The 21,893-nt window shown below is 54.1% G+C and overlaps 7 protein-coding genes across 14 annotated transcripts; 4 read left to right on the forward strand and 3 right to left on the reverse strand.

Annotated features, from left to right (window-relative positions):
• Nucleotides 1-6: 6 nt before the first annotated feature.
• H257_09741 (hypothetical protein) lies at nucleotides 7-3,853 on the forward strand. Of its 5 annotated transcripts, XM_009836075.1 has the most exons (16): nucleotides 7-218; nucleotides 272-327; nucleotides 411-477; nucleotides 529-657; nucleotides 711-829; nucleotides 894-999; nucleotides 1,049-1,253; nucleotides 1,309-1,558; nucleotides 1,623-1,803; nucleotides 1,967-2,050; nucleotides 2,135-2,326; nucleotides 2,387-2,497; nucleotides 2,597-2,743; nucleotides 2,927-3,091; nucleotides 3,159-3,319; nucleotides 3,385-3,853. In XM_009836075.1, the coding sequence occupies exons 1-16, from the start codon at nucleotides 54-56 to the stop codon at nucleotides 3,671-3,673; spliced, it is 2,427 nt and encodes an 808-aa protein (XP_009834377.1). In that variant the 5' UTR covers nucleotides 7-53; the 3' UTR covers nucleotides 3,674-3,853. The 5 variants fall into 5 exon arrangements, with proteins under 5 accessions (XP_009834377.1, XP_009834376.1, XP_009834374.1 ...); XM_009836074.1 differs by having other exon boundaries at nucleotides 2,597-2,849; nucleotides 3,159-3,853; XM_009836072.1 differs by having other exon boundaries at nucleotides 3,159-3,853.
• Nucleotides 3,854-3,958: 105 nt separating this feature from the next.
• H257_09742 (hypothetical protein) lies at nucleotides 3,959-7,330 on the forward strand. The gene is made up of 13 exons (XM_009836076.1): nucleotides 3,959-4,240; nucleotides 4,288-4,358; nucleotides 4,420-4,492; nucleotides 4,548-4,642; nucleotides 4,687-4,825; nucleotides 4,870-4,977; nucleotides 5,198-5,308; nucleotides 5,354-5,499; nucleotides 5,907-6,017; nucleotides 6,165-6,259; nucleotides 6,312-6,516; nucleotides 6,642-6,833; nucleotides 6,921-7,330. The coding sequence occupies exons 1-13, from the start codon at nucleotides 3,986-3,988 to the stop codon at nucleotides 7,210-7,212; spliced, it is 1,893 nt and encodes a 630-aa protein (XP_009834378.1). The 5' UTR covers nucleotides 3,959-3,985; the 3' UTR covers nucleotides 7,213-7,330.
• Nucleotides 7,331-7,443: 113 nt separating this feature from the next.
• On the reverse strand, nucleotides 7,444-8,831 carry H257_09743 (hypothetical protein). The gene is made up of 2 exons (XM_009836077.1): nucleotides 8,143-8,831; nucleotides 7,444-8,101 (listed from the first exon to the last, which is right to left on the reverse strand). Exons 1-2 carry the CDS (start codon nucleotides 8,693-8,695, stop codon nucleotides 7,566-7,568), a joined length of 1,089 nt encoding a protein of 362 aa, XP_009834379.1. The 5' UTR covers nucleotides 8,696-8,831; the 3' UTR covers nucleotides 7,444-7,565.
• Nucleotides 8,832-8,864: 33 nt separating this feature from the next.
• On the reverse strand, nucleotides 8,865-14,921 carry H257_09744 (hypothetical protein). The gene is made up of 25 exons (XM_009836078.1): nucleotides 14,777-14,921; nucleotides 14,611-14,681; nucleotides 14,294-14,556; nucleotides 14,169-14,242; nucleotides 13,986-14,113; nucleotides 13,683-13,879; nucleotides 13,257-13,597; nucleotides 13,109-13,208; nucleotides 13,009-13,059; nucleotides 12,567-12,943; nucleotides 12,050-12,502; nucleotides 11,879-11,988; nucleotides 11,717-11,827; nucleotides 11,569-11,645; nucleotides 11,410-11,517; nucleotides 11,200-11,361; nucleotides 10,734-11,144; nucleotides 10,358-10,665; nucleotides 10,129-10,287; nucleotides 9,838-9,929; nucleotides 9,594-9,715; nucleotides 9,475-9,539; nucleotides 9,248-9,410; nucleotides 9,146-9,192; nucleotides 8,865-9,072 (listed from the first exon to the last, which is right to left on the reverse strand). Exons 1-25 carry the CDS (start codon nucleotides 14,900-14,902, stop codon nucleotides 8,887-8,889), a joined length of 4,302 nt encoding a protein of 1,433 aa, XP_009834380.1. The 5' UTR covers nucleotides 14,903-14,921; the 3' UTR covers nucleotides 8,865-8,886.
• Nucleotides 14,922-14,964: 43 nt separating this feature from the next.
• H257_09745 (hypothetical protein) lies at nucleotides 14,965-17,981 on the forward strand (the record flags this gene model as incomplete). Its single annotated transcript, XM_009836079.1, has 5 exons — nucleotides 14,965-16,161; nucleotides 16,228-16,551; nucleotides 16,600-16,788; nucleotides 16,858-16,993; nucleotides 17,052-17,981. 5 exons carry the CDS (start codon nucleotides 14,965-14,967, stop codon nucleotides 17,948-17,950), a joined length of 2,745 nt encoding a protein of 914 aa, XP_009834381.1. The 3' UTR covers nucleotides 17,951-17,981.
• A 942-nt stretch (nucleotides 17,982-18,923) lies between these two features.
• H257_09746 (hypothetical protein) lies at nucleotides 18,924-20,890 on the forward strand. 4 transcript variants are annotated; one of them, XM_009836080.1, is made up of 4 exons: nucleotides 18,924-19,271; nucleotides 19,322-19,526; nucleotides 19,584-19,752; nucleotides 19,811-20,890. In XM_009836080.1, the coding sequence occupies exons 1-4, from the start codon at nucleotides 19,096-19,098 to the stop codon at nucleotides 20,647-20,649; spliced, it is 1,389 nt and encodes a 462-aa protein (XP_009834382.1). In that variant the 5' UTR covers nucleotides 18,924-19,095; the 3' UTR covers nucleotides 20,650-20,890. The 4 variants fall into 4 exon arrangements, with proteins under 4 accessions (XP_009834382.1, XP_009834385.1, XP_009834383.1 ...); XM_009836083.1 differs by having other exon boundaries at nucleotides 18,924-19,526; XM_009836081.1 differs by having other exon boundaries at nucleotides 19,584-20,890.
• A 24-nt stretch (nucleotides 20,891-20,914) lies between these two features.
• Nucleotides 20,915-21,807, reverse strand: H257_09747 (hypothetical protein; the record flags this gene model as incomplete). Its single annotated transcript, XM_009836084.1, has 1 exon — nucleotides 20,915-21,807. A coding segment is annotated over one exon (802 nt), but the record flags the coding sequence as incomplete, so codon positions are not given.
• Between the last annotated feature and the right edge of the window lie 86 nt (nucleotides 21,808-21,893).

Below are 21,893 nucleotides of genomic sequence, written 5' to 3' on the forward strand. Positions count from 1 at the left end.
GTTGGTATAATTGACAAGGGAATTGATTGGATTGTTCGGCCCCCAGGTAGTCCATGTCTTCCCCGCCTTCAAACGCCACCACGACACCATCCTTCCACGCATCATCGCCAGCTCGGCCCACGCGGTTCCGCGAAGACTTGCAGCGATCGACCACCCAAGTCGTCGACAACGCCGTCCAATGGGCGTCCTTCTTCCAAGCCATTTGTCCCGTCGTGCTCGTATGTTTCTCATAGAAATAACCTCTTCTCGACCAAAGCACACATGCCTATAGTCTGCCAATCCCGTCCACCTCCACGTCCCAGATACTGTCCTGCTCACCCCCAAAGGGTAAGTACATCCCCGTTTTGATCGGTCGTCGCCTTTCCAAACTCCTGTCATTGTGATGATATTACTCCACTTGGAAACACTAGGGCGCCGAGTATTTGGTACCACTCGTCAGCGTCGTCGGGGGGCGTGCTCAAGAGAAAGCAACCCATGGTGGGTGGTGCATGCGATCGTTTCTCCCTGGTTTTAACGACCTCGTTGAAGCACATGACGGCGAATGCCATCCTGGGGGCGTTTGTGGGTCCCCGCGCTGACCTGGTTGGACCGACCGACGCTGTGGCCGTAGTTCGGTTCGGGTTTTCGTCCCGCCTCCTCTCCCGCGCCGATTTTTCCGTACTCCTATAGCTTTCGTCGCTCGCAACGTTGTGATGATTTGGATGATCTAGACGTTGTGCGATCAAATGAATTGCCACAAACTCACACCAATGAGGGGGGCAGACGGGCTGTCCCTGCCCAGTGTGCCATTTTGTTTGCAGCGATACATTTGTCCCCAAGATGACAAGCGGTACCAACCCCGAAAAGCCCCTTCCCCCCTCGACACGTCCGGGGTCTTCATTTGTTTGTGGCAGGTACATTGTATCGTTTTCGTTTCACCCGCCATGCCTGGGCGACTCCAAGCCCGCCATGTGCGACGTGTTTGTGGCGCCATATTCGAAACGGTACCATCTCGGCAAGGTCTGAGTACCCCAAGAAACCACTCGGTAAAGTTTGAGACGTTGTCTAGGCAAACGTCGTCACACACGGTGAAGTGCACGAGAAATCCGTGCAACCGCCGCCGCAGTTTGACGATCGAAAGGCGTCGTATGATTTTCACGTGGCGCGGGGGGGAAGCGACGCCAAGCTAGTGTCGCCCGTGAGTCGCATGAAGCACTTGACTGTGATGCTGGCCCACCACATCAACACCCACCATCCGACCAACCCCGTTCAAGGTGCTTTCTCGTGAGCGACAACGAACGGCCGTTGCAAATATATGGATTGACCTAGGCATCGTGTGCGAGTTCATTGTCGGCGCGTGTGACGAAGTGATCTACATGACTGCTGTCTTGGGGGTGTCGTGGCAGCATCAGGACGTGCCGTCGTGGGAAAAACTAGCAGATGTAGACCCTGAATCCCACTTGATTTGTCAGCACCACGCCCGCCTCCGGGCTGCTTCAGCCACCCCCCCAGCATCCCCACGCCCCACGCCCCCCAACACGGCGCCCCCCGCCCTCCTCCCCTCCACCCAAACCCCCCGGTGGGTTCTCAACCCCTTCTTCAACGATTCCTCTCGCGCTTCAACGACGTCACCGTTTTGGTAGGTTTCCATCGGTACCAAATGTCCAAGTGTCCCCCGCCGAAGTGTGGACATGTGGACTCGTGGCCGCCGATCGGTCCCCTCGATACAAGAACGCGTCGCCGTCCAAGTTTTACCGCGACGGCAAGTTTGTGACCAAACTCTCGGCATTGCAATGCGAATCCTCGTGTCGGTTGCACATGCCGGTAGGGAACATCATCCCCCTCGTGTGTCGTTGTATCGAATGTATGGCAGATGTGCGTTGTTGGGTCGTCCAACATCATATACATAGACTAGAACCACACGTTAGTGTGTTAAAAGGTCGATTTGTGCGGAAACGATGTCGCAGAGTACTCACGACGGTGGTAGATGCATCGCGCGTGTCGCCCCGCCCTACTGGTGGACCTGGCGCGGCAAGTGGAAGAACTTCGCGAAGATCTCGTGGAGCAAACTGTAATCCGTTTAACACACATAGACGTGTCTAAGCGTGTCCTGGATCTGTTGTCGGCTGTACGAACATCTGACATCGTGCGATAGGAGAGGTGCATTCAAGCCGAAGAGCACGCTGTCGCATGTGTGCGCGAAACTTGTGTAGCAACGCGGCATCGCGAGGCCGTGGACGCCAGGATGGTGCAACTCATGGCCGAGCAGGCGCGACAGAAGGAGCGGTGGGAAGGTCGTATCATGCAGGCCGAAGAGTGCGCTGTGCATGTCCACGAACTGTTTTCAGTATGGAATATATATATATATATATATATATTGTTGTTATATATATATATTACGTTGTAGCACCAAGCAAGGCAAGTGGCGAGGTTGGAAGCCCGGAACTCTGCTCATGACCACCAATTGCAGCGGCAAGTAGCAGACGCCCACATCGAAATGGACAAGTTACGACGACAGGTAGGACATTTTTCATCGTCTTCTCATGATTGGTCACGATATGTGACGCGGTTGACATGGTCCAGATGTGTGACGTGGTTGATGTTGCATGGGGCGTAGGACGCGGTGTGGGCCAGCCAAGTGGCTGCACGGGACAGCGAGATCGCGCGCTTGATCAACGAGCAAGACAAGACCCGACAACAAGCCATCGTCGACACGTTGCAGCGAGAAGGGTCCCAAGCTCACATCAATTCGCTCCGAGCACAGGTACTAACTAGATGAATATCCTTGCATTGGGCCCCCGCGGCGGGGCGGGGCGCGAAGTTGTGCCTATATATGTGTGACTGTTGAAAGTGAACAGACCTTTCTACGGGTAATGGCGAATGAGTACAGAATAGTAAGATATGGCGACGGATACTTTATGAAGTTTGTGTGTTGTGGCGGTGGTAGATTTCCCTGCTCAAGCGTGAAAAGGAAGTGCTGCGCAAGGAGTCGACGCGATACATGGCCGAGCGCGACGATTTGCTCCGGGTGCTGCCGGTGGTGACGTCCATCGCGGACAAAAGAGCCGTCAAGCCCGTCAAAGTGAACGTGGCCGACTTGTTTGAGCCGGGGGTACGTACTTGTGTACTGATATGTTTGTGTGCGTGGGTGACGATGCCATTCGTGACAACGAGTGTAGGACAATGCCAAGGAAATCAACATGCTGCAGCTCATGCTGTCGTCCCACGCCAAGGCCCTCAAAGGCGCGTTCCAAGGGCTCACGCTGCAAGCGGCAGGGACGACGTCCACAGGAGCCAAGTCGAATGTGCTGCCGGTCGCAACCTTTGTGGGCTTTGCCACGTTCGTGTCTCGACTATGTATGTAGGTGGCATGGATGGGACGTGATGTGTGGTTGGATGTTGTAGTGCCTGTGGATTCATGCAGACGCTGTCTATGGACCAATTGCAGTCGATGGTACACAAGGTGACCAAGGACGACCGCAAGGCGGGGTCACCCGACGACAAGGCAGCGGGGTTGACATATGCCCAATTCTGCGAGTGCTTGGTGCGTCTCGCGCACATCCTGTACAAGACCGAGCTGCCGCAACTGACCAAGCGGTTTGCATACCTGATTGAGAACGACGTCGTGGGGTTTGAAAAGTCCAAGCTGGACAGTGAGCATTCCAAGGGCGAAGCCGACAACGGAGGTGGCTGACGGGATGGAGATAACAGAGGAGAAGAAGGTGGTGGGTGTCATGTTGATAACAATGGCCATCGAGTATTAAATGCTAGAGGATTGACCTTGAAGGGTACAATTCCACTTGAGCCTGAACGTGGGATTGGTTCATTGGGACAATCCTAGCAAAACTCAGGTTTCATCGGGAGTTTCACGAATGATAACCATTAAAATTAGGATCAATGTATTCTTGACGCCGTTGAAACCTGTGACAGTTAATATGTTTTACTCATGGGAAACCCACTGTACTACTATTACTCGGAGTATTATTTTGCATTACTGATTGCTGGCATGGCCGATCCAAATGGCGATGTGGCGGCAACAGTAGCAACTGTGGACGACGTGGACATGGAGGTCGGCACCCCAGCAGGAATCGCGGAACGCGCGCAACGAAGCATCAACCCCCCAGGTGTGCCTCCATCCTTCCGCCGCGCCGGACGATCCACCAATATCGCTCGCACAATCATGTCGCGCGAACTCGGGCATGGCCGCCGATACGCCTTCCACGACGAAGCCATGTGGATCGAGAACGAGTCGGCCACCAAGGTAGCATTCACGTGTCGTCTCACGTCCATCCTCATGGTCCTGTGCAGCACGTCTGTGAGTATTTTGACATGCCCTCCACGACGCGGTCCGCCATCTCGATTGCATTCTCCCCCGACGGGTACCTCCCATCCTGCCGTGCCAGCATATGCATCTAACACGCAACACGTACATTCGAGTAGGAAGACCTTTGCTTCCACGCATGGCGATCACACGGTCAAGATCGTTTGCTTTGCCACCGGTCGCATCCTTCAAGTACGTCGTCCTTTCATGTTCGTCCATATGTTGTTACCGAGTCTTTCATCATTAGACCTTGGTTGGACACCCTCGGACGCCATGGAGCGTCAAATTCCACCCCACAAACCCCCGCTACGTCGCGTCGGGGTGCCTAGGCTACCAAATCCGGTATATATCTCCCAACATCATGGTTTCATCACGCTCGCCATGAGGTTCTGGGACGTGGTCACTGGCAAATGCCTGTACGAAGCCACGCTGCGCCACGCCATTATCTCAGTGTCCTTCCATCCATGTGGGACCGTCCTCGGCATCGCCAGCGGCACCTGTGTTTACACATGGGACTACCAGCAGGTATCTATCCTCCACCTGCGACAACGTTCAAAGTCTGCTTGTAGCACTCGATCCCGCGCATTGCCATGTTCAGCAACCAGACGCTGCGCTCCGTGTCGTTTTTGCCCGACCCGACCAAGATCCTCGTCGGCGAAGCCAACGAAAAGTACACGGTACGATCGCTATTTTGAGCATTCATGTCCGACTATTTCGACCGTGATCACTATTTTGAACGAGAATGTTGTGTGGTTTCCGAGTATATTTCGACCGTTTTGTGTTGCGATACAGTATGTACGACCTTGGTCATATATTTGGATTTTGTCGACGTTTTCTTGGTTCATTTTAGCCGAGTTTGGTGTGGCTGTGACACCGTTTGTGTACTGTCGTGAGTAGCGCCCGCTTGGCACCGTGCCGTCCGACTTGACTGTGACACTGACGCTGTGGGAATTTGACCTGGCGTGGTCCGTGGCGTCGGAACCGTCCACGTCCAAAGCCATGTATTCGGTGCGTTTACAACGACCAAGTTGCTCCAGCTGATTTATATGTTAGCCACATGTGCTGCTGACCCACGCGTTGCTGTACAACGACGGCGGGTTTGACGTGTCCAAGTGTGGGCAGTACCTGGCTGTGTGCACCGATTTCAGCTTGTGGCAGGCGGAACAAGACATTCCTCTGGCTTACCCCGACTCGTCTACGTACGAAATATAGGACAGTGTGCCTATGATATATATATATATATATATATATTGTCTTTCTTTTACTCCAAATTTGGCTGACTTTGTGCTAATTCTTTGCCAAATCTATCGATCGATCGATTCTTTGTCCGGACTTTTGTATCTAAATATCATCCAGTGTCAGACGAATTTTAGTCACACACGAATTCGATGTTAGATTTGATTGGCTACTTGATTCGTGTTGTGGGTTTTGATTGGTCGATCTTCGATTGTATCTGCCGATTTGGTGATTCTGCTCATTCGATTGGTCACCTACTCCAATTTCGAATATATCGACTTGACAATATATGGGGCTCTTGTGTAATATATATCTATATATATTATATACATGGGGCTCATAACGTGGTTGCTACTTACTGCTTGAGTAGGCAAAACAGCGATGCCGAGGGCAATACCCCCCCCAGTGGCTTTCCTCACGTGTCGTCGAACCCACTGCCCTCGCGCTCTGTCTACTTTGTCCCAGACTGGCCTTCTCTCAAGTACAGTTGCCTACGGAATACTAGTACTCGATAGTATTCATTAGTAGTATTTCGAACAATATCGTCGATTGTATGCGTAGTTAGGGTATACCGTACAGTATCTATCCCATGTCTATAGTGTGTCTGTTATTGATGTGTATATCGTAGCACCACGGCGCCCAACCTGCCTCCACGCAGGCGGGCTTTAGTGACGGACCTCCCGCCCAACGACGCGGCGGCGCGACGCATTCGACAGCGACTTGGTATACCTTGTCACACAAACAGCTCGATTGACTTGATCGTGGCTCCGACTAGTCGAAGTCCCGCCGCCGCCGCCGCCATCCCTCACGTCCCTGTCACATGCGCGCCATGCTCCGACGTCAAACCATCCCTTGATGCCGGCGGTTGTTGGAACGGCCGACGGCACCCCCCAAGCCGCTGCCCCCTGTCGCATGGCTCAACTTCGCCCCAACATTGCAAGCTCGTTCAATCGTACGTCCAACGACCAGCGCCTCGCCCGGTACGGATGCATCATATTCCTCACCAGCCACTGTATCGCAGCAGCTGACGTCACGCAGTGTGTGTGTGTGTGTATTTTGATATTAGAGGTTTCATCATATTGTATGTTTGATGATATTGATGTAGAGGCCGCCTTGCTGTGGAGCATCAGTCGACGTGGCTGGCGCTGCTTTCGCTCGCCCCCGATAAGACGCTGGGCACGGTGGTGCAGACGGCGCTACTGGCGGAAACCGCTGCGGGGGGCGTCACATCCGTCAAGTTTAGTCCCAGTGGAGCGTACGTGCTGCTGGGGTACGGGGTACGCGATCGCATTCAACGGTACGCCTTGATATATATATATATATATATATATATATATCGTGTACCCCTTGGTATTGGCAAGCGTGACGAGGTTGGTTCATATAGAATCAACCAATTTCCCCTGCATCGCGTCACCCGTATGTACCGATGGGAAGACATGAGTCTGGTGAGCCACGTTGAGTCGGACGCGGACGACGTCAACATTGCGCTGTTCCATCCCCTTCCCGGCGGGGGCTTCCTCTACGGCACCAAGCAAGGCCGCGTGCGTCTCTGCCGGCCATGGCGCGGCGCCTTTGACGACCCCCGCAACGAAAACACGCTCAAAGAGTCGCTCGACCTACACGCGTTGTTTGCCACGTCGCCCGTGTCACATTTTGGACAGTCGCGTGGCCATTAACAATCGGCAATGAATTTGCGTCGCGTGTCGGAGTACCATGTCACAGACGCGTGAGATGCTGGGTGTACTGGCTCATCCAGGCGGCATTGTGTTGGTTTCTGGGGCGTCTAGATTCTGGCTCGTTGTGTCTGGCATACTTCATGCTATGTGATGTCTGAAATGTCGCTGGCCGGCGAAATATATATAGATATGTGGCGGCGAACCATTCATATATATGTACGCGCATAGCTCACTGTATCTCATGCTCGCAAGCGTACAGTACTGACGAGTGATTTTGAGTCTATCGATTATAAAGCACAAGTATGCACTCGAAAAACGAAATGAACCAAGGTTCGTTGGAATTCGTCGGCAGGTTATTGCAACGCACTGGTCGTGGCCGAAAAGTCGATGGCGTCTCCGTGGTGGGTGGGGGAGGATTCTGTGGGGGAGGATGGGGGGCCAGCGGAAGGGGCCGCCGTCGAGTACGCCGACGGCACCTGCGGGTGCTGCGACGGGCCTGCCGACTGCGGTCGCCCGTCGCCGGACGTGGCGGCGGCTCGGGGGTTGAAGATCTTGAACTGCGGGACGGCGGCTGGGCGGGAAGGAACGAAGGCTGCCGGGGGGGCTGTAGACGGCTGGTACCCGCCGGCAGCAGCGCCTGGTGGAGGAGGTGGAGGCGCCGTGGTCGTTGGAGCCACCGACACCGTGTTGCCAAACTTGGCCGTGAGCTCGGCATTCCCGACGCTCGAGCCAAAGCCATCCGCTTGGATCGGTCGAAAGACGGACGGGTCGCGACGCGCGGTGAATGCCGACGGGTTGTGGCGCGGGATGGCACTGTGCGTGGGTGGGGCATACAGGGCGGCATGAGGGTCGTACTGGGCATTCGCAGGCGGTGCACCGTAATACGCGCCTGCACTAATATGGTTAATGATACGGAGAGAATATACGGACCTGACGTGGGCGGCGGTGGCGGCGGGGCCACGGCGACGTTGCTTGGGTGGAACCCCGACAGCCCCATGTTCTGCGCTTGCTGGATGGCGGCGGCGCGGTCGTTCGGGTCTTCGTGCTGGAACTGCAGCGGGAGAAGCCATTGCCGCAACGTGTCCCCCGTGGCCACATCGTACGACGTCTTGAGGCTCTTGTTGCGCTGCGCAACGTTGGCTCCCTTGGCCACGAGCAGTTTGGCCATTTCCAGGTGGCCTTGGGCACACGCGAGATGCAACGGCGTGTTGTCACGGGGACCGAGCGCGGAAATGTCAGCTCCTCGTTCGATCAGGAGCAGAAGGATGTCCACACGGCCATTGTACGCGGCGGTGTGGACAGGGAACGATCCCTCGGGCGTCCGCGCGTTCGGACTCACCTTGACGTCGTCCAAGAGATGGCGGACCTTGTCTGAAAGGTTGTCCTCGATGGCTTGATGCAGCTGTTGCTCCGGGGTCAACGTCGGCGCGATCATCTCCCCCAGAGCCTTGACATTAAGTTTCTCCGACAAGTAGCTGAACATGATGACGTCGAAGCCAAGTGGTCTCAATTGTCAGGAATAGAAGCGGGGTGGATTGATCGATTGTGACGGGGTTTGGGGCGGCCAGAATACGTATTCAAAGAGGTTTTTGAAACGCCCATCATCGCTCAACATTTTCAAGACTGAAACCGATTTGATAGACAACAAATAATGGGAAGGTGGCAGAGCGAATGTTATCGTTTAACCATGGGAGAGGAAGGGAAGGGGGGACGGTCATCGGCATCAGTACCCAGAAAGGTGAGCTGCCGCGGTGATTGCCGATTCGACCCGCGAGTCAAGTAGGACGGCGTAGATTTGGGGCGGAATGGGTTGATGATTGACCGGTGGTGGTGGTCATCGGTGATTCTCGCTCGAGCCGGCTAGGATATGATGAGATATGTCATTTTATCATGCGTAGCATCGAGGAGGGGGGCGTGGACACTTTGTCCACACCTGGTCAAAGTCATCGAGTTGGTGGAGCTGCATGCTCCGTCCATCGCCTATGTTCGTGGTGACCACCATTTTACTCGTCCTGCAGTGCATCATTCAACGCACCGTCGTGTTGCGGTGCACGGATCCCAGAAACTTGCACAGACGGCTTGAGCTGGAACGGCGACGACTTGGTCGGGCCAGCGCTCTTGGGGTACACGAATTTCGTGACATGCATGAACGAGTACTCGTGCGAGTCCTTGTCGTAGCGGAACTTGGTCACACGATTCTACAAGGCAGTACGAGATCAATCAACTTGATAGTTGAGTAGTGGGTCGTATGGTAATGAGCACCGGAAATCGCTTGTCCGCCTTGAATGGCGACGTTAACAAGGCCATCGGAAGGGAAGGCTCTTTGTCTATCGCATGCACTTGCAGCCAACAACTCAAGCGAAATGGTGTGTCTGTCTTACGCATGGGTTGAGGTGGTGCAGTGGTGTCCACAGTACCGTCGAGGGGGAAATGGTCAGTTGGGATCTGCTGCGACGGTGGGAGGTTGTTCATGTCGATGAGGCTCATGTCCACCAAGTCCAACCTAATAGCATATTTCAAACAAGGGTAATACTGTAGCACGGGCGCCTCTGTGACGAAGTCAACGGCGCGTTTCGAATCGACTAGCGAATTTCGCGCCACAAGTAGAACTAGCCACACTCGTACCGCTGCCGCCCCACCATCGCATGTCGACCGCCGCCGTGGGTGTTACCTGAGCGGTTACTCGGATGAAACAGTGTCGTGATGGCGTGCATAATCTACACGATCGCAACGCATCATAAGTGTTCAATTGAACGTGCAATCTCAAACAGCAAACAGCATTATGCAGATTGCCATAGCTACTCTAGGTAGTAACGTTAGACACCGTTGCCATGCAATACAGTGCCATGTTATATGATCCATGTGGCCGCCACATTAGACTTGCTCAAAGTGAATAGTTGAACGGCTGGTACGTACGCAAAGGTTGACGTGTTTGAGTCGTTCGCGAAGGCGGTCGTGGCGTTGGCGGCACTCGGAGAGGGCACATTCGCGACGATGGATACCTTGGTGGAGTATTTCTGTCATGGAGGTCATGCCAACGTGGGGTCGATGGAACCGCACCCGTCGCTCCTTCATCTACCCCCCCCCAAACACCGTACATCACACGTGAAGAAGACTCCGGAGTAATCATGTCGTGTGTATGAACCTCGACGTTGCGGGCGTGCAAAGTCACGAGCTGCATCTTCAGCACGAGAAGCTCCCACTGGGCTAGCGCGAGGCTACGCAGCGTGTCGCAGCGGTTCCCGGCAAGGGACTTGAGGTACTGAAGCTCTTTGTGGTTTTGCTTCCTCGGGTTGTCCGCCTGCAACAGGTCCAAGCGTCCGTCGTCGTGGTCATTTAGCTGCTGGTTGTTCATCGTCGTGGGACCGTCGTGGGAATCGGGGGCGTCGGTGGCTTGCGGCATCGCCGAGGCTGGCGGGGTGTCTTGGGTCGTGACCTGCAACACTTCATGTTCTATGCATCGTGAGCGTGAGCTAAACCACAGGTTTTTTGGTATTGAGAGATCGTTAGATGTGCCTTGCCTCGCATCGCGGTGGCGGACGACAGCGGCGAATCCCCATCCAACACGAGCAACGCAGGATCCAACGGCGTCGGGGGGCTCGCTTCCTTGGGGGATGCAACTTCCAATGCTCCCAATGCGGAGACTGCTTCGATGGTGCTTTCGTTCACCTCCGAGAGTGCAAACAACGCTGGAATTTGATCGTCGTCGGTGGATAGCAGCCCTTCCTCCATTTCGGGGTGCTGCGTGGGAGAAGAAGGCACCTGGTCTGGAGCGTACGACCCCCCATCGCCCGACGGAATCCGCGTCAGCAATACGCGTGATGGCTTTGTGGAAACGGATAAGCGCTTCCTAGGGCTCCCACCAGACTGCCTTGAGGGGGAGGAGGACGAACCGTCCGTGGTGCCCGCGACCGAGCTTCGCTTCGATGGACCTATTATTAGTCACGTATTCTACTTAGTTGTCGTCCCCATCCATGAAAACCGCACTCTTCGGGGGACTCGGGGACGATCCTGCCAAGTCGGACACCGTCTTGCCATGCTTGACGGCTTTGGACTTGGTTCGCTTGCGCGCCCCCCCTTTCCGCGGTGTACCACCCCCCCCACTTCGCCAACTGTCGTAAATGGCTTTCAGGGCGTTGAAAGGACGGGCTATTGCAATCGCACGAGGTTGAGCACGGAATAATACATCGATCGTACCGCATCCTTCCACCAACGAGTGCACTGCCTCGCCCAACACGAGAAACTTCGCGACCATTGGATCCACGGGGGACGTCCCGCAGGCTTCGCGCATCATGGCGAGAAAGGCTGTAGCAGGCACCAATATAATGGTTGTACATAAGATGAAGGGGGGGGTACCTCTTGCTTCCGGTCCGTCTTGGCTCCATAGAGTTTCTTGGTCGGCCGTGAGTAGCGACTCCATGGTCGCTCTTTCCCTGTCGTCGTCACGTGTATAGGGGGTGACACATGGCTAGGATAGGTGATAGATGTAGCATAGGTGAACTACCCGTCGATCATGTGGTTGCTCTTGTACACGTTGAATTCAGTGACAAGACACTGCAATTCACGATCCAATTTTTCGCATTCTGCTTTCCAAAATGCAATCTCAGCCCCCGACCTAGCGACCACCCAAGGTTCAAACACAATCGTACATGGCAAGGGGACCTACTTTTTCCGCAGGAGAAGCATTTCTGCGGAAACTTTGGACAAGTGCGAGCTCAGCGTGACGATACGATGGAGTTGCACGGTGTGCAATTTCCGAGCCGACGCCTTTGCCGTCTACAAACCCCATCCATAGTATCATGTACTTCGGACTTGAACAATAAGTCAATATCCGAACCTCCAGTTCCTCCGCCATGGCCTGAATTGTGTCCATGAGTTCGTGGGGCAGCGCGTCGGTTGTCAAGCTCAGCCGTCGAAGGGCCTCGACTTCGGTCGCTTCGTCTTCTTGAACGAACCCTAGGGGCAGATTTTCCAGCTCAGCTTCTGCTCGAACCGCGGCTTCCGCTGTGGCATGCGCCAGCGACTCGGTTTGCACGTCGCTGCCACTCCACGGAATGAGCTTGGTGATGTCTGCTTCCATCTCCTGGTTGTTGGTCGCCACCGTTTCCCGGGAGTCCACCGTCGACGACTTTGGGCGGCTGTCCGGCCCTGGGACTGCTGACGTGGCCAACATCATTGCCTTGATGTGGTCCGTTTTCATCTTGGTCAAGTAGGCAGTCAGAGACGCTTGGCGCTCTCGAATGGACGCCGACGAGCTGTCTTGGAGGTTGGTGATGGTGTCGCGAAGCACCTACATGAGCCCAACGAACGCACGAACTCAAGTGTTAAAACTTGCGAGCCCTCAGTAGTCTCACCGTGATTTCTTGTCGTAGCAACTGCTGGGCATTTTCCGACGCCCGATGGAACGCCACGAGGTTCTCAGCAGAGGTCTGCAACTGCCGCTTGAGCTCGTCGAGCTGTTCCGACTGCGTCTGCCTTGTCAAGTGCAGTTCGCCAATGATAGCGCATTTGTCAGCGACGAGGGCTTCGAGGCCACTGCGGTTGAGCACCCCCAATTCGGCATCCGTGGGGCTCGTAGCAGGTGCGACCGTGGATTGATGTCGCGGGGACGAAGTGGTTGCTCCAAGGGATGTCGGGGGCGTTTTGGGGGCCTTGTTGGCATCTGTCTGGCACGCTGCGTGCTGCATGCCGTTGATTCGGGCGAGCGCGGCGTCTTCCCGAGCCTTGGCGTCTACACCATATCCAATAGTATGATACATTCTGCCCAACAGGGTGAGTTCAAAGGTGGTTAGGTACCTGTCGCCGCTTGGGTTTGGACGTTGCTCAATGTCGTTTGGAATTCGCCAACTACCACCCCAGTGAGCGAACATTCATACAACGTCGACGAGTTTGAAACCTTTGACAAGCAGTGCTCGCTTTGCATTTTCGAGCTCGTCCCGGGTCGTTTCGAGCTCGATCACGCGCGTTTGCGCGGCCCGGAGCTCCTTCCGTAGACTCTACCGGCGAGGATAATGAATGGTTGGGAGGCACCGACCGATGCATACCTCGACGCTCTTTTGCATGGCTTTGATGCGTTCGCTTTCTTCATCCTTTTCAGTCGAGTTGGGCTCGACATAACCCGACCCGTGACATTTTGCACATGCGACGGCGTTGGGTTTCCCAGAGATGCTCCCCCCTCCTGCTGTGTTTGCTTTGTCATCTTGACGATTAACATCGTCGCTCCGGACGCTAAACGTTGTGGACGGGCTCTTGGCCAGCATGATTCCACTGATTTGAGTCAAGTGGGTCATGAGCCCCCGGACCGCGGGGGCTTGGGGGCATTGATGCATTAACGCCCCCAGACTGCTCCACAAGTCTGGACTCGCCAGTACTTCCACCACCGATCCTACGAATGTAGTCGTGTCAATTCTTGTCCGTGTTACCAAGCACACATGGGATAGTGTTGTCGTGATTCCTCCTTTGAACTGTACCGGCAATCTCGTCAAACGTAATGTGCCGCGCAGCTACCGCCGATTCAATCGCTTGGCGTTCGCGAAGTCCGCTTTCGGCACCGCCATACCACCAAGCAGTCAAGTACGACTCGGACAAGAGGGAGAGGCCTCCGTTCCCGCCACTCGGACTGTTTTCCCGTTTCCGTACTAAGTCTTTCAAGGCCTCCACTTGTTCCCTGTCGAGATGTCAACACCTTATAAACACCCCGTGATTGGAGCATCATCCACATCGCTTTGTTTGGTCTAGAAGATCATATAGACACACGACCAATATGTACGTACATGGCTTCGACGGCCTTTTGCTGCCACTTGTCTCGCTCGTCGCGCAAGCCGTCGGAAAACTTTTTGCGTTTCTCCAAGTCCATTTTCATCGCTTCGAGTCGTCCGTCCGTAGAAGTAGTTGTAATCGACTACCCGAAAACGTTGTGAAAAATTTGAGACGTGTCGAACCAAGGGGTGGTTTACCGAGCTACGGCCCCCACGCCCAGTGGCCCCATCCTCAGCGTCGTCACCGTCGTTGTTGGACCTCCCCAAAGCGTCTGGACGAATATGATTTTTACCACAATATACATGGCGGTATAGAGGCGCACCGTCTAGGGCTTTGACGGTTCGGGCATCGGTGCGGTGCTTGGCCACCATTTCCCGCAGCATGAGCAGTTCCTTAAAGTGCATTTTGCGCAAATTGTCCATTTCGTACGTTCGACGGTCCAACTTGGAGTGCAATGTCGTGGTCACTGTGTCTGAGTCTATCATGCGAGTCTCGAGCGCCGCGCACTTTTGCGTGAGGCGGGCCACAGTCTCGTTGCGCGTTTTCATTTCCTGCTTGAACACGTCACTCATTGTGTTGACATACCTACCCACCAACATGGTGAAACAGCATCTCCTCGACGGAAAATCATCAACGTACTTGGTTTCGCGCTCTTGAATGGCGTCGGTTAAAGTCGTGTCAAAGAAAGCTTGCACTGTCGCAACTAGGTCCTATCCATCGCCCGACAAGATGAAGTAAAGGATTTATATGACAAAGATCCATCTATGGAAATCACGTTGTAGACAGATATTCTAGTTTGTCGTACTGGACATTGGGTTTGCACTTGGGCGACAATTGCATGGCGAGCTTTCCCAAGCAGCGAGTGTGAGTCTTGGGCCAGTTTTGGAGGGTTCGTCACGAACCGAGGAGGCGGCGGGGTTGCCTCGGCCATGACGACGAAACCGACACGCACGTCAAGAAGTGGTGACAGTTACGCGCACAGTTTCAGAAAAGATGACACGGAAGGCAAAGAAGCGTGGGATCAAGCCGCGAATGACGGCGACTCCGTCAGTGGCACAGGACACAGACGTGAACCCCCCTCCTAAAATGACGTTTTCGAGTGTAACCCACGACGCCCCCCCGGTCGAAGGGACAAAAGCCCCGTCAAGCAGCATAAAGCCACAACAAGTCCTCGCCGCTGCCGTGCAGGACGCAGACACTGTTGCTTCGTCTGGAACACTGCGAGATGATCATGCCAGCACGCCACCTATGGGGGAAACAAGACCCAATCCTGTGAGGGTTGATGTGCCCAGCGAAACTGCGGCAATAGGTACCGATACCTTGGTGCAAGACAACTCAATCGCACAATCGAAATCGAACCATGACCAAACGTTGCACGAGGGAAAACTAGTGCTAGTGGACGATCTCTCAACTTCACACGATGAACTACGACGCATCCCTCAATGCGAATCATCCTCCAGTGACTCGTCGACAGAGGCCAAAGCGGATTTCAATGACACGCCCGATCACATTGCCGATAGCGACGACCAACCCAGTCCCAAACTGCACAAGTCAGAAAGCAAGTGTACTATCGAACAGTCGGACATGACCTTGACGAGGTCACCGTCCATTTTTCGTATGCTGGAGACGACCCCCACCGTAGGCGACACCCCCCCTTCTCAGCCCCCCAGCATTCCACCAGACGTAGCGCACAAAGTGGTTCAACATATCATCTTTAGATGGATGAAAAGTGCGGTGCCGCTTCGCCGCCTCTTCCCCCCGTCGCCATCGGCTTCCTCCCACCCCCTGGATACATTTCTCAGCACATTGCAACAAGCAAACGTCGCCCTGAAACCCGTCGAAGTGTCTGCCCTTCGCACTTCCTTTCCCCCAACCCCAGAGCCCCCTCTGACCTCCGCGCCCTGCCTGAACGTTACACTCCTCGTTGATTCTGTAGCCACCAAACTCTTCCCCATCGAGTTGCTTGAGTTCCAACTGCGCAAGGCAGTGGTTGCCAAAGCCACCAAAACACGAGGCAAGTGCGACGTGTTCAAAGCCCTGAATCAGCTGTTTGATACACCCACGACCACGGACACTAGCGTTTCCGTGGCATTGTGGCGATCGATTTTGGTCGAAAAATTAGCTCTTTCGTGTCCAGTGTGGGTTGTCCAATGTGTGTTTTGTCGTATTCTAGCAGCCCCTCTTGCAGAGGTACACCCCTCACGTGGTTCCGTTAGCCCCCCCGTAACCCCCTTTAACTTCACTTCTGTATTGTAGATGAGCCCCCGCGTCCACTTTGTCCACTGCCTCGACCGTTTTGTTCGGAATGTCCAATTCGATACGCTGTCTGTGGAAGGGGTGTTTCGATCTCTCGTCCAAGACACCGATTTTGAGCGCGGATTTCGCGCTATCGACGCTGATGGTTCCGGCAGCCTCAGCCTCGCAGAATGCACAAAGTACCTTCAAACGAGCCATCAAGTGGCTTTTCCGCCCGCCGTCCTGCAGGACTTTCTTCGGCGTTTTGACCGCGATGGTGACGGCAGCCTCAACCTCGACGAGTTCATGGCATGCTGTCGGCCCAAGCAGCATACTGGCGTCCATGTATGTTGGTCGTCGGAGAGGTTTTATCTCCCTGAACAAAGCACATAGGTGTTGTCCCCCTATGGCTTCTTTTACATGACCACCGACCCCATGGAGCTTGTGGCGGACGTGGTGGCGAGGATTCACAAGCGATTGTTTTGGCTCCAGCACAACCATTTGCTTGGTGCAAGTCCAGGACCGAACGGCAAGGACAACGCCGCCAAGGACAACTTTTCACTACCCCCCAAACACAAACTCGTGCGTTATAAATACACACATACGTACTCTTCCTAAGATCGATGTTGACGAATATTTCACTGAGGATAGACAGTCGATCCAGCCAAAATAAGCATCTGCCGCCACTTTGGGGCACTGCCTCTGACGTACACCAAAGCCAGCGACACGGTGCAGTCGTGTTTATCCAACGGAGAACTGCTCGTGCTCTTTGAAACAACAGACACTGGTACCAACGAGCTACTGAACGTTGTCGCACTAGTTGTGTAAAAACAACAAACTCGTAGACAACCAAGGCAAATCACCAACACGCCTGACGTGCAAAGAGAGGCACGCGGTCCAACGTCCTCCCCCCCTACGCCCCTCCGTCCCCCCCACCAACTCTGTTCCACAGACTGCAGACACATTCGACCAGCCAAAAATCGAGCCCCCCGATCCACTGACACCTGCAGCCCGTACAGAAACAGGGATTTCCAAGCAATTGAAATGCGAAATACCCAAAAAGAAAGCCATCCCCCCAGCTGTCCAATTCCCCATCGACGTGTCCACATGGACTCGAATGGACGTCAAGAAGTGGCTCATCTACAACGTCCAAGTCAAAACGCTGGCCCACAAGTTTGCCGCTGTCGATGGACACATGCTACTGGGGTGGGCAGTCCACCCGCATTTGGATGTGTGGCTGCGCGACAAGTATAGCATTGCACAACCAGTGCTTCGATTGCGATTGGCAAGTCACATTCGGCAGCTACAGCCACAGACCCATCCATCCACCACCAATCGCGGTAATGTGAATGACGACAGTGGTGACGATACTGTCGACGAGAAGCTGGACGAAGACAACACAACTATTCAACCCGAGAGCAGCCACCAAAACACACCCAACGGTCTAGCTATTCACAAGCCCGAGCTAATACGTGACTCACGGGGATGCCAGTCTGCCCTGCTGCCCTTACCAACCGATTCACAAATCCAGGGCGAAAACGGGACTTCCGACGTCCAAGATACTATTCGTGGCAACGGTGACGACGATGATGAAGTCTCCATAAACACGGAAGACGCTCTTGATTCAATTACTGGGGACGAGTGTTTGCCTGGCTTCTCGGACTGCCACGTCATCGATCCAGGCGACGATGACAATCACCCGCCTCCTCCTTTTGACGACCCCTTGCCTGGATTTGACGACTAACTTAAAAATACGAACTCTAAAAACTACAAACTCTATCCCTTCGATTTGCTCGTATGTGAGGCTGCAATGACTACATGTACCGGTTGAGCATATCATCAACTCCTCGATTTCCACCCCGCGTTTGGGTAACACTTATGTGAACTAAGCTTACTGGAACTCCGAAGTACCCTGGTATTTGTGATCATGCAAGACACCACAAATAAACATAATATTCGTTGGTCAGCTCAAACTCTAAAATGGGAGAGTGTAAGTAGCGTAAGCTTTGAAAACAGCGCAAGGCAGCAAGCCGGTGCCAACTACATTGACAAGGTCTTGTCTCCACTAACGTTATGCAACGACTCGGTTGACACAGGACTACTGAAGTATCCTTGGCACGATTACCCACATAACCTTTCTGTACTTACTACTTCCATTACAGTAACCCACAGTAGGTAAAAACGTTATGTCGCTAATAGTCGACCGCACTGTCATCAGTGAAGTTGCGACGGCGCACCACCAATCGTTTTGTTCATGTGGCAGGCGACATCACCTACATTCCGATACAATTGCCTATATAGACCATTGCTTTCATTGTAAGTTTTATGTATCGATTGTATAAACTTTGCTTGGGTAATTCACGTTTATCCCATTGACGAAACGACGCCAGTGTATCCGGACAACTGTCACGTGGCGACGAAACACATACTGAAATTCAGTTTAACTCATTCCATTTCTAATCTTTTGAAAATTTGAAGGCAAGGATAACCAGCTGTATATTTCGAAGCCTTTACAAACATCAAGTGAACAACATTATATTTGTGTATGATATCATGTTAGTCGTCGCCGTATTGCTTCCACCTGAGGAGGAATTTGAACTGGAGGATGTTTGTCCCGAGGTGTGATTTGATTCGCTAAAATGAAGATTGAAGTTACACATCCACCAATCAAATGGCTCCAAATCTACTAGATTCCACATTTTCGATTAGGTGTTGATGCGGCAGGCAGGCACTTGGCATTTTTTGCCGCCCCCGCTCTCATCTTCTTTCGCCTTCTCTGTGTCTCGCCCGGCTGCGAACATGGCGCGCTAGACGACCCAAAACGAACGACATGGACCAACTCGACTCAACTTGCTACATCTGTGAGTACTCGAGTCGACATCTATCATCATGGGAGCCATCAACAGCGTGCGACGATTGACCATCCAGTGCCTTGGGTTGCTGGAAGCACTTGAGCCCACCACCGTGGAAATCGAGAACAAAGCGACGGCCATTCACGTCATGCAATCATTGATTCGAGACAAGTGGCCTCATCTGACCCTTCGACCGTTCGGGTCGTCTGAAAAGTACGTCCATCAGCTACCTCTTCCATGACATCGTGTTGATCTTTGTGCAGTGGGTTTGGGTGCGGCTCGAGTGACCTCGACATCGGCGTGTTCTTCGATCCGCCTGCGCTCGTCAACTCGCTGTCATGGAATGATCGCCTCCAAGTCCTGGCCTCCATCGCGTCCATCCTGACCTTGCACGACGGCATGGAGCTGCATCAGTTTATTTTTCATGCGCGGGTGCCGCTGGTGAAACTATGGGACAGCCGGCGCAAGGTATGTCGTCGTTCACATTCCTTTCCATGGGCAAGTCTTATTGGGACGTTTCGTTAGCTTGCCATCGACATTAGCATTGGCAGTAGCCATGCTGTGGGCAACACACTTCTGTTGAAACGATATGGCGAGATGGATCCCCGCGTACGCCCCCTGGTCTTTGCCGTCAAACACTGGGCCAAGCAGCGCGGCCTCAACGACGCGTCCAACGGCACCCTCAGCTCATACGGTGCCGACCTCTTTCTTCTTCCTCCATCATGTGGTTAACTCACTGGAACCCTTTGTAGCTTGGATCATGCTGGTGCTGTTCTTTTTACAGTCCCGAGGCATCCTGCCTGCCTTGAACCCCACAGACGAATCTGACGACTGCGCTAGTAGTAGCTTGACATCTCCGACCAGCTGTAGCAGCGGCGGTAGCCACTCTTCCGTTTCTAGCTCGCCGCCCAGCGACCACCAGCAGTGCATCCACCCCATATTATGCAGCCATCCACCTACTACTCCACCAAGTGGCATGCTCTCGTCCACCAGTGGCGGGGAGTCGGTGGGGTCCCTTCTCGTCGGGTTTTTTCAATTCTACGCGTTCGACTTTGACTATCGCTGCGACGTGGTGAGTTTGCGATGTGGTCAGGCACTGCCCAAGCATGCCAAATGGGGGCTCGGGCTCGGCACGTGGCGCTTCTCCATTGAAGATCCGTTGGACGTGCATCATGACGTCGCCCGCGTCATCTTTCACCCGAAAGGCCAGGCGCGCCTCCTCGACGAACTTCGCCGCGCCGCCGCCATGACCACCATGGCCACGTGTCAGCTGGACGACTTGTGCGCGGCTCCGTCGTCGTCGAGTTGCTTTATCTGCGATGCGCCAGGTCACGCCCCTCGCGACTGTACAGCTTCCTCCTCGTCCTCCATCAACATGCCGCCGCCCCCGAGGAACCTCTCGACGATATCGTCGGACAGTTCCATAGGAAGTCCTACGACCGCCACGCGAAGTCCATTGCCGCCGCCGCCGCCGCTGCGAGCCGTGCCGCCCCACGCCAAAATGCTCAAACGACCACGACGGCGCTCCAAGTCGAAAGGCGGCGCGAAAAAGAAACTTCTCGTCGCGTGGCGCAGCACCGTCGGGTCGTGAAATACACACAAAAATGATTTCTAGTTTATTTATTGTATTCAAAGTGCAAACCATGATTTGGCAATAATACTGTATGGTGTCAGGAGTACTTACTGTAGCACTGGTTTGTAGGGACGCTAAAGTAGTACTAGTATTAGTATGTTATAGCATACTAGTACGTACTACCCGGCGGCTGGCGAAAGAAGTAGATAGGTCTGTCGAGTAGAGTACCATCGAACTCGAAAGTCCAGCGATCGCACAGCTAACGAACGTTAGGCTTATAAAGTGTCAATCAAATAAGCGATACAACCCCCATCATCGAGGGTTATGGTGAAAGGATATAAAGTTCGATTTCAGTCAGGAATTCGTGGGGGACTCTACACTACCAGAGCCGGGGGTGACATGGCCTCGGCGACCATGGCGTCATTGTTGGCAGTGCAGGATGGGCACTCGAGGCTTGCATTAAGCGCCTCCACAATGCATTCGTCGTGAAACACATGTCCGCAGGGCAGTTTCGACAGCGATGGCATGTCCACCCATGCGGCTGGAGGCGACGCGTGAAGCACTGCGCTGCATACGCCGCAGTAGGTCGACGGCAAATGGCGCGACTCGGATCGATACGAACGATGCCGAGACATGATTTTGGACGGGGAGCCGTCGGCGACTGGGGGAACGACAAGGAGTTCGGGGTCCAACGTGCCGTCCAGGTTTTGAGTGAGGAAGTCAAAGAAGAGAATGGGAACGAGTGCGTCCGCCCTGGGACACCTGGAGGACTCTGGACACTGCAAAAACGCCGCAGTGTGGTCAAACAGATCTTGGTACAGCCGAATGTGGGCTGCGATCGCACGTTTCGAGGTTTCAAGCACCGCCAGCAGCCGCCGCTTTGGAACGTGTTCGGATACGTCAACGTAGTACCATGGACACGCCGCTTGGCATACGTGGCCGCGCTCCAGTACGCGCTTGGTGTCGTCGCGCAACGTTTCAAAGTCGAAATCGGACTTGAGCACAGTGGCGGTGGCCCCCGTGGCTTTGTGTGTGATGGTAACGGTGTAGAACGCCGACTTGTGACGGCCACACGAGATGGTTCCCTTGGAAGGAGCGTTAGACACTCGGATACTGACATGCTCGAACCACCTGCGGCCAGGAAATAACGACGACCTCATTGGGATCGGTCGATAGTTCCCAAATGTCAATGCGACAAAATGTCGAAGAATCGACGCTGATTGGTTGGCGCCTTGTCAGTGTTCTTCCATAAAGGGGTACTA

This window comes from Aphanomyces astaci (assembly GCF_000520075.1).
Source record: "Aphanomyces astaci strain APO3 unplaced genomic scaffold supercont1.24, whole genome shotgun sequence".
In the NCBI taxonomy this organism is placed as follows: Eukaryota; Oomycota; class Saprolegniomycetes; order Saprolegniales; family Verrucalvaceae; genus Aphanomyces; species Aphanomyces astaci.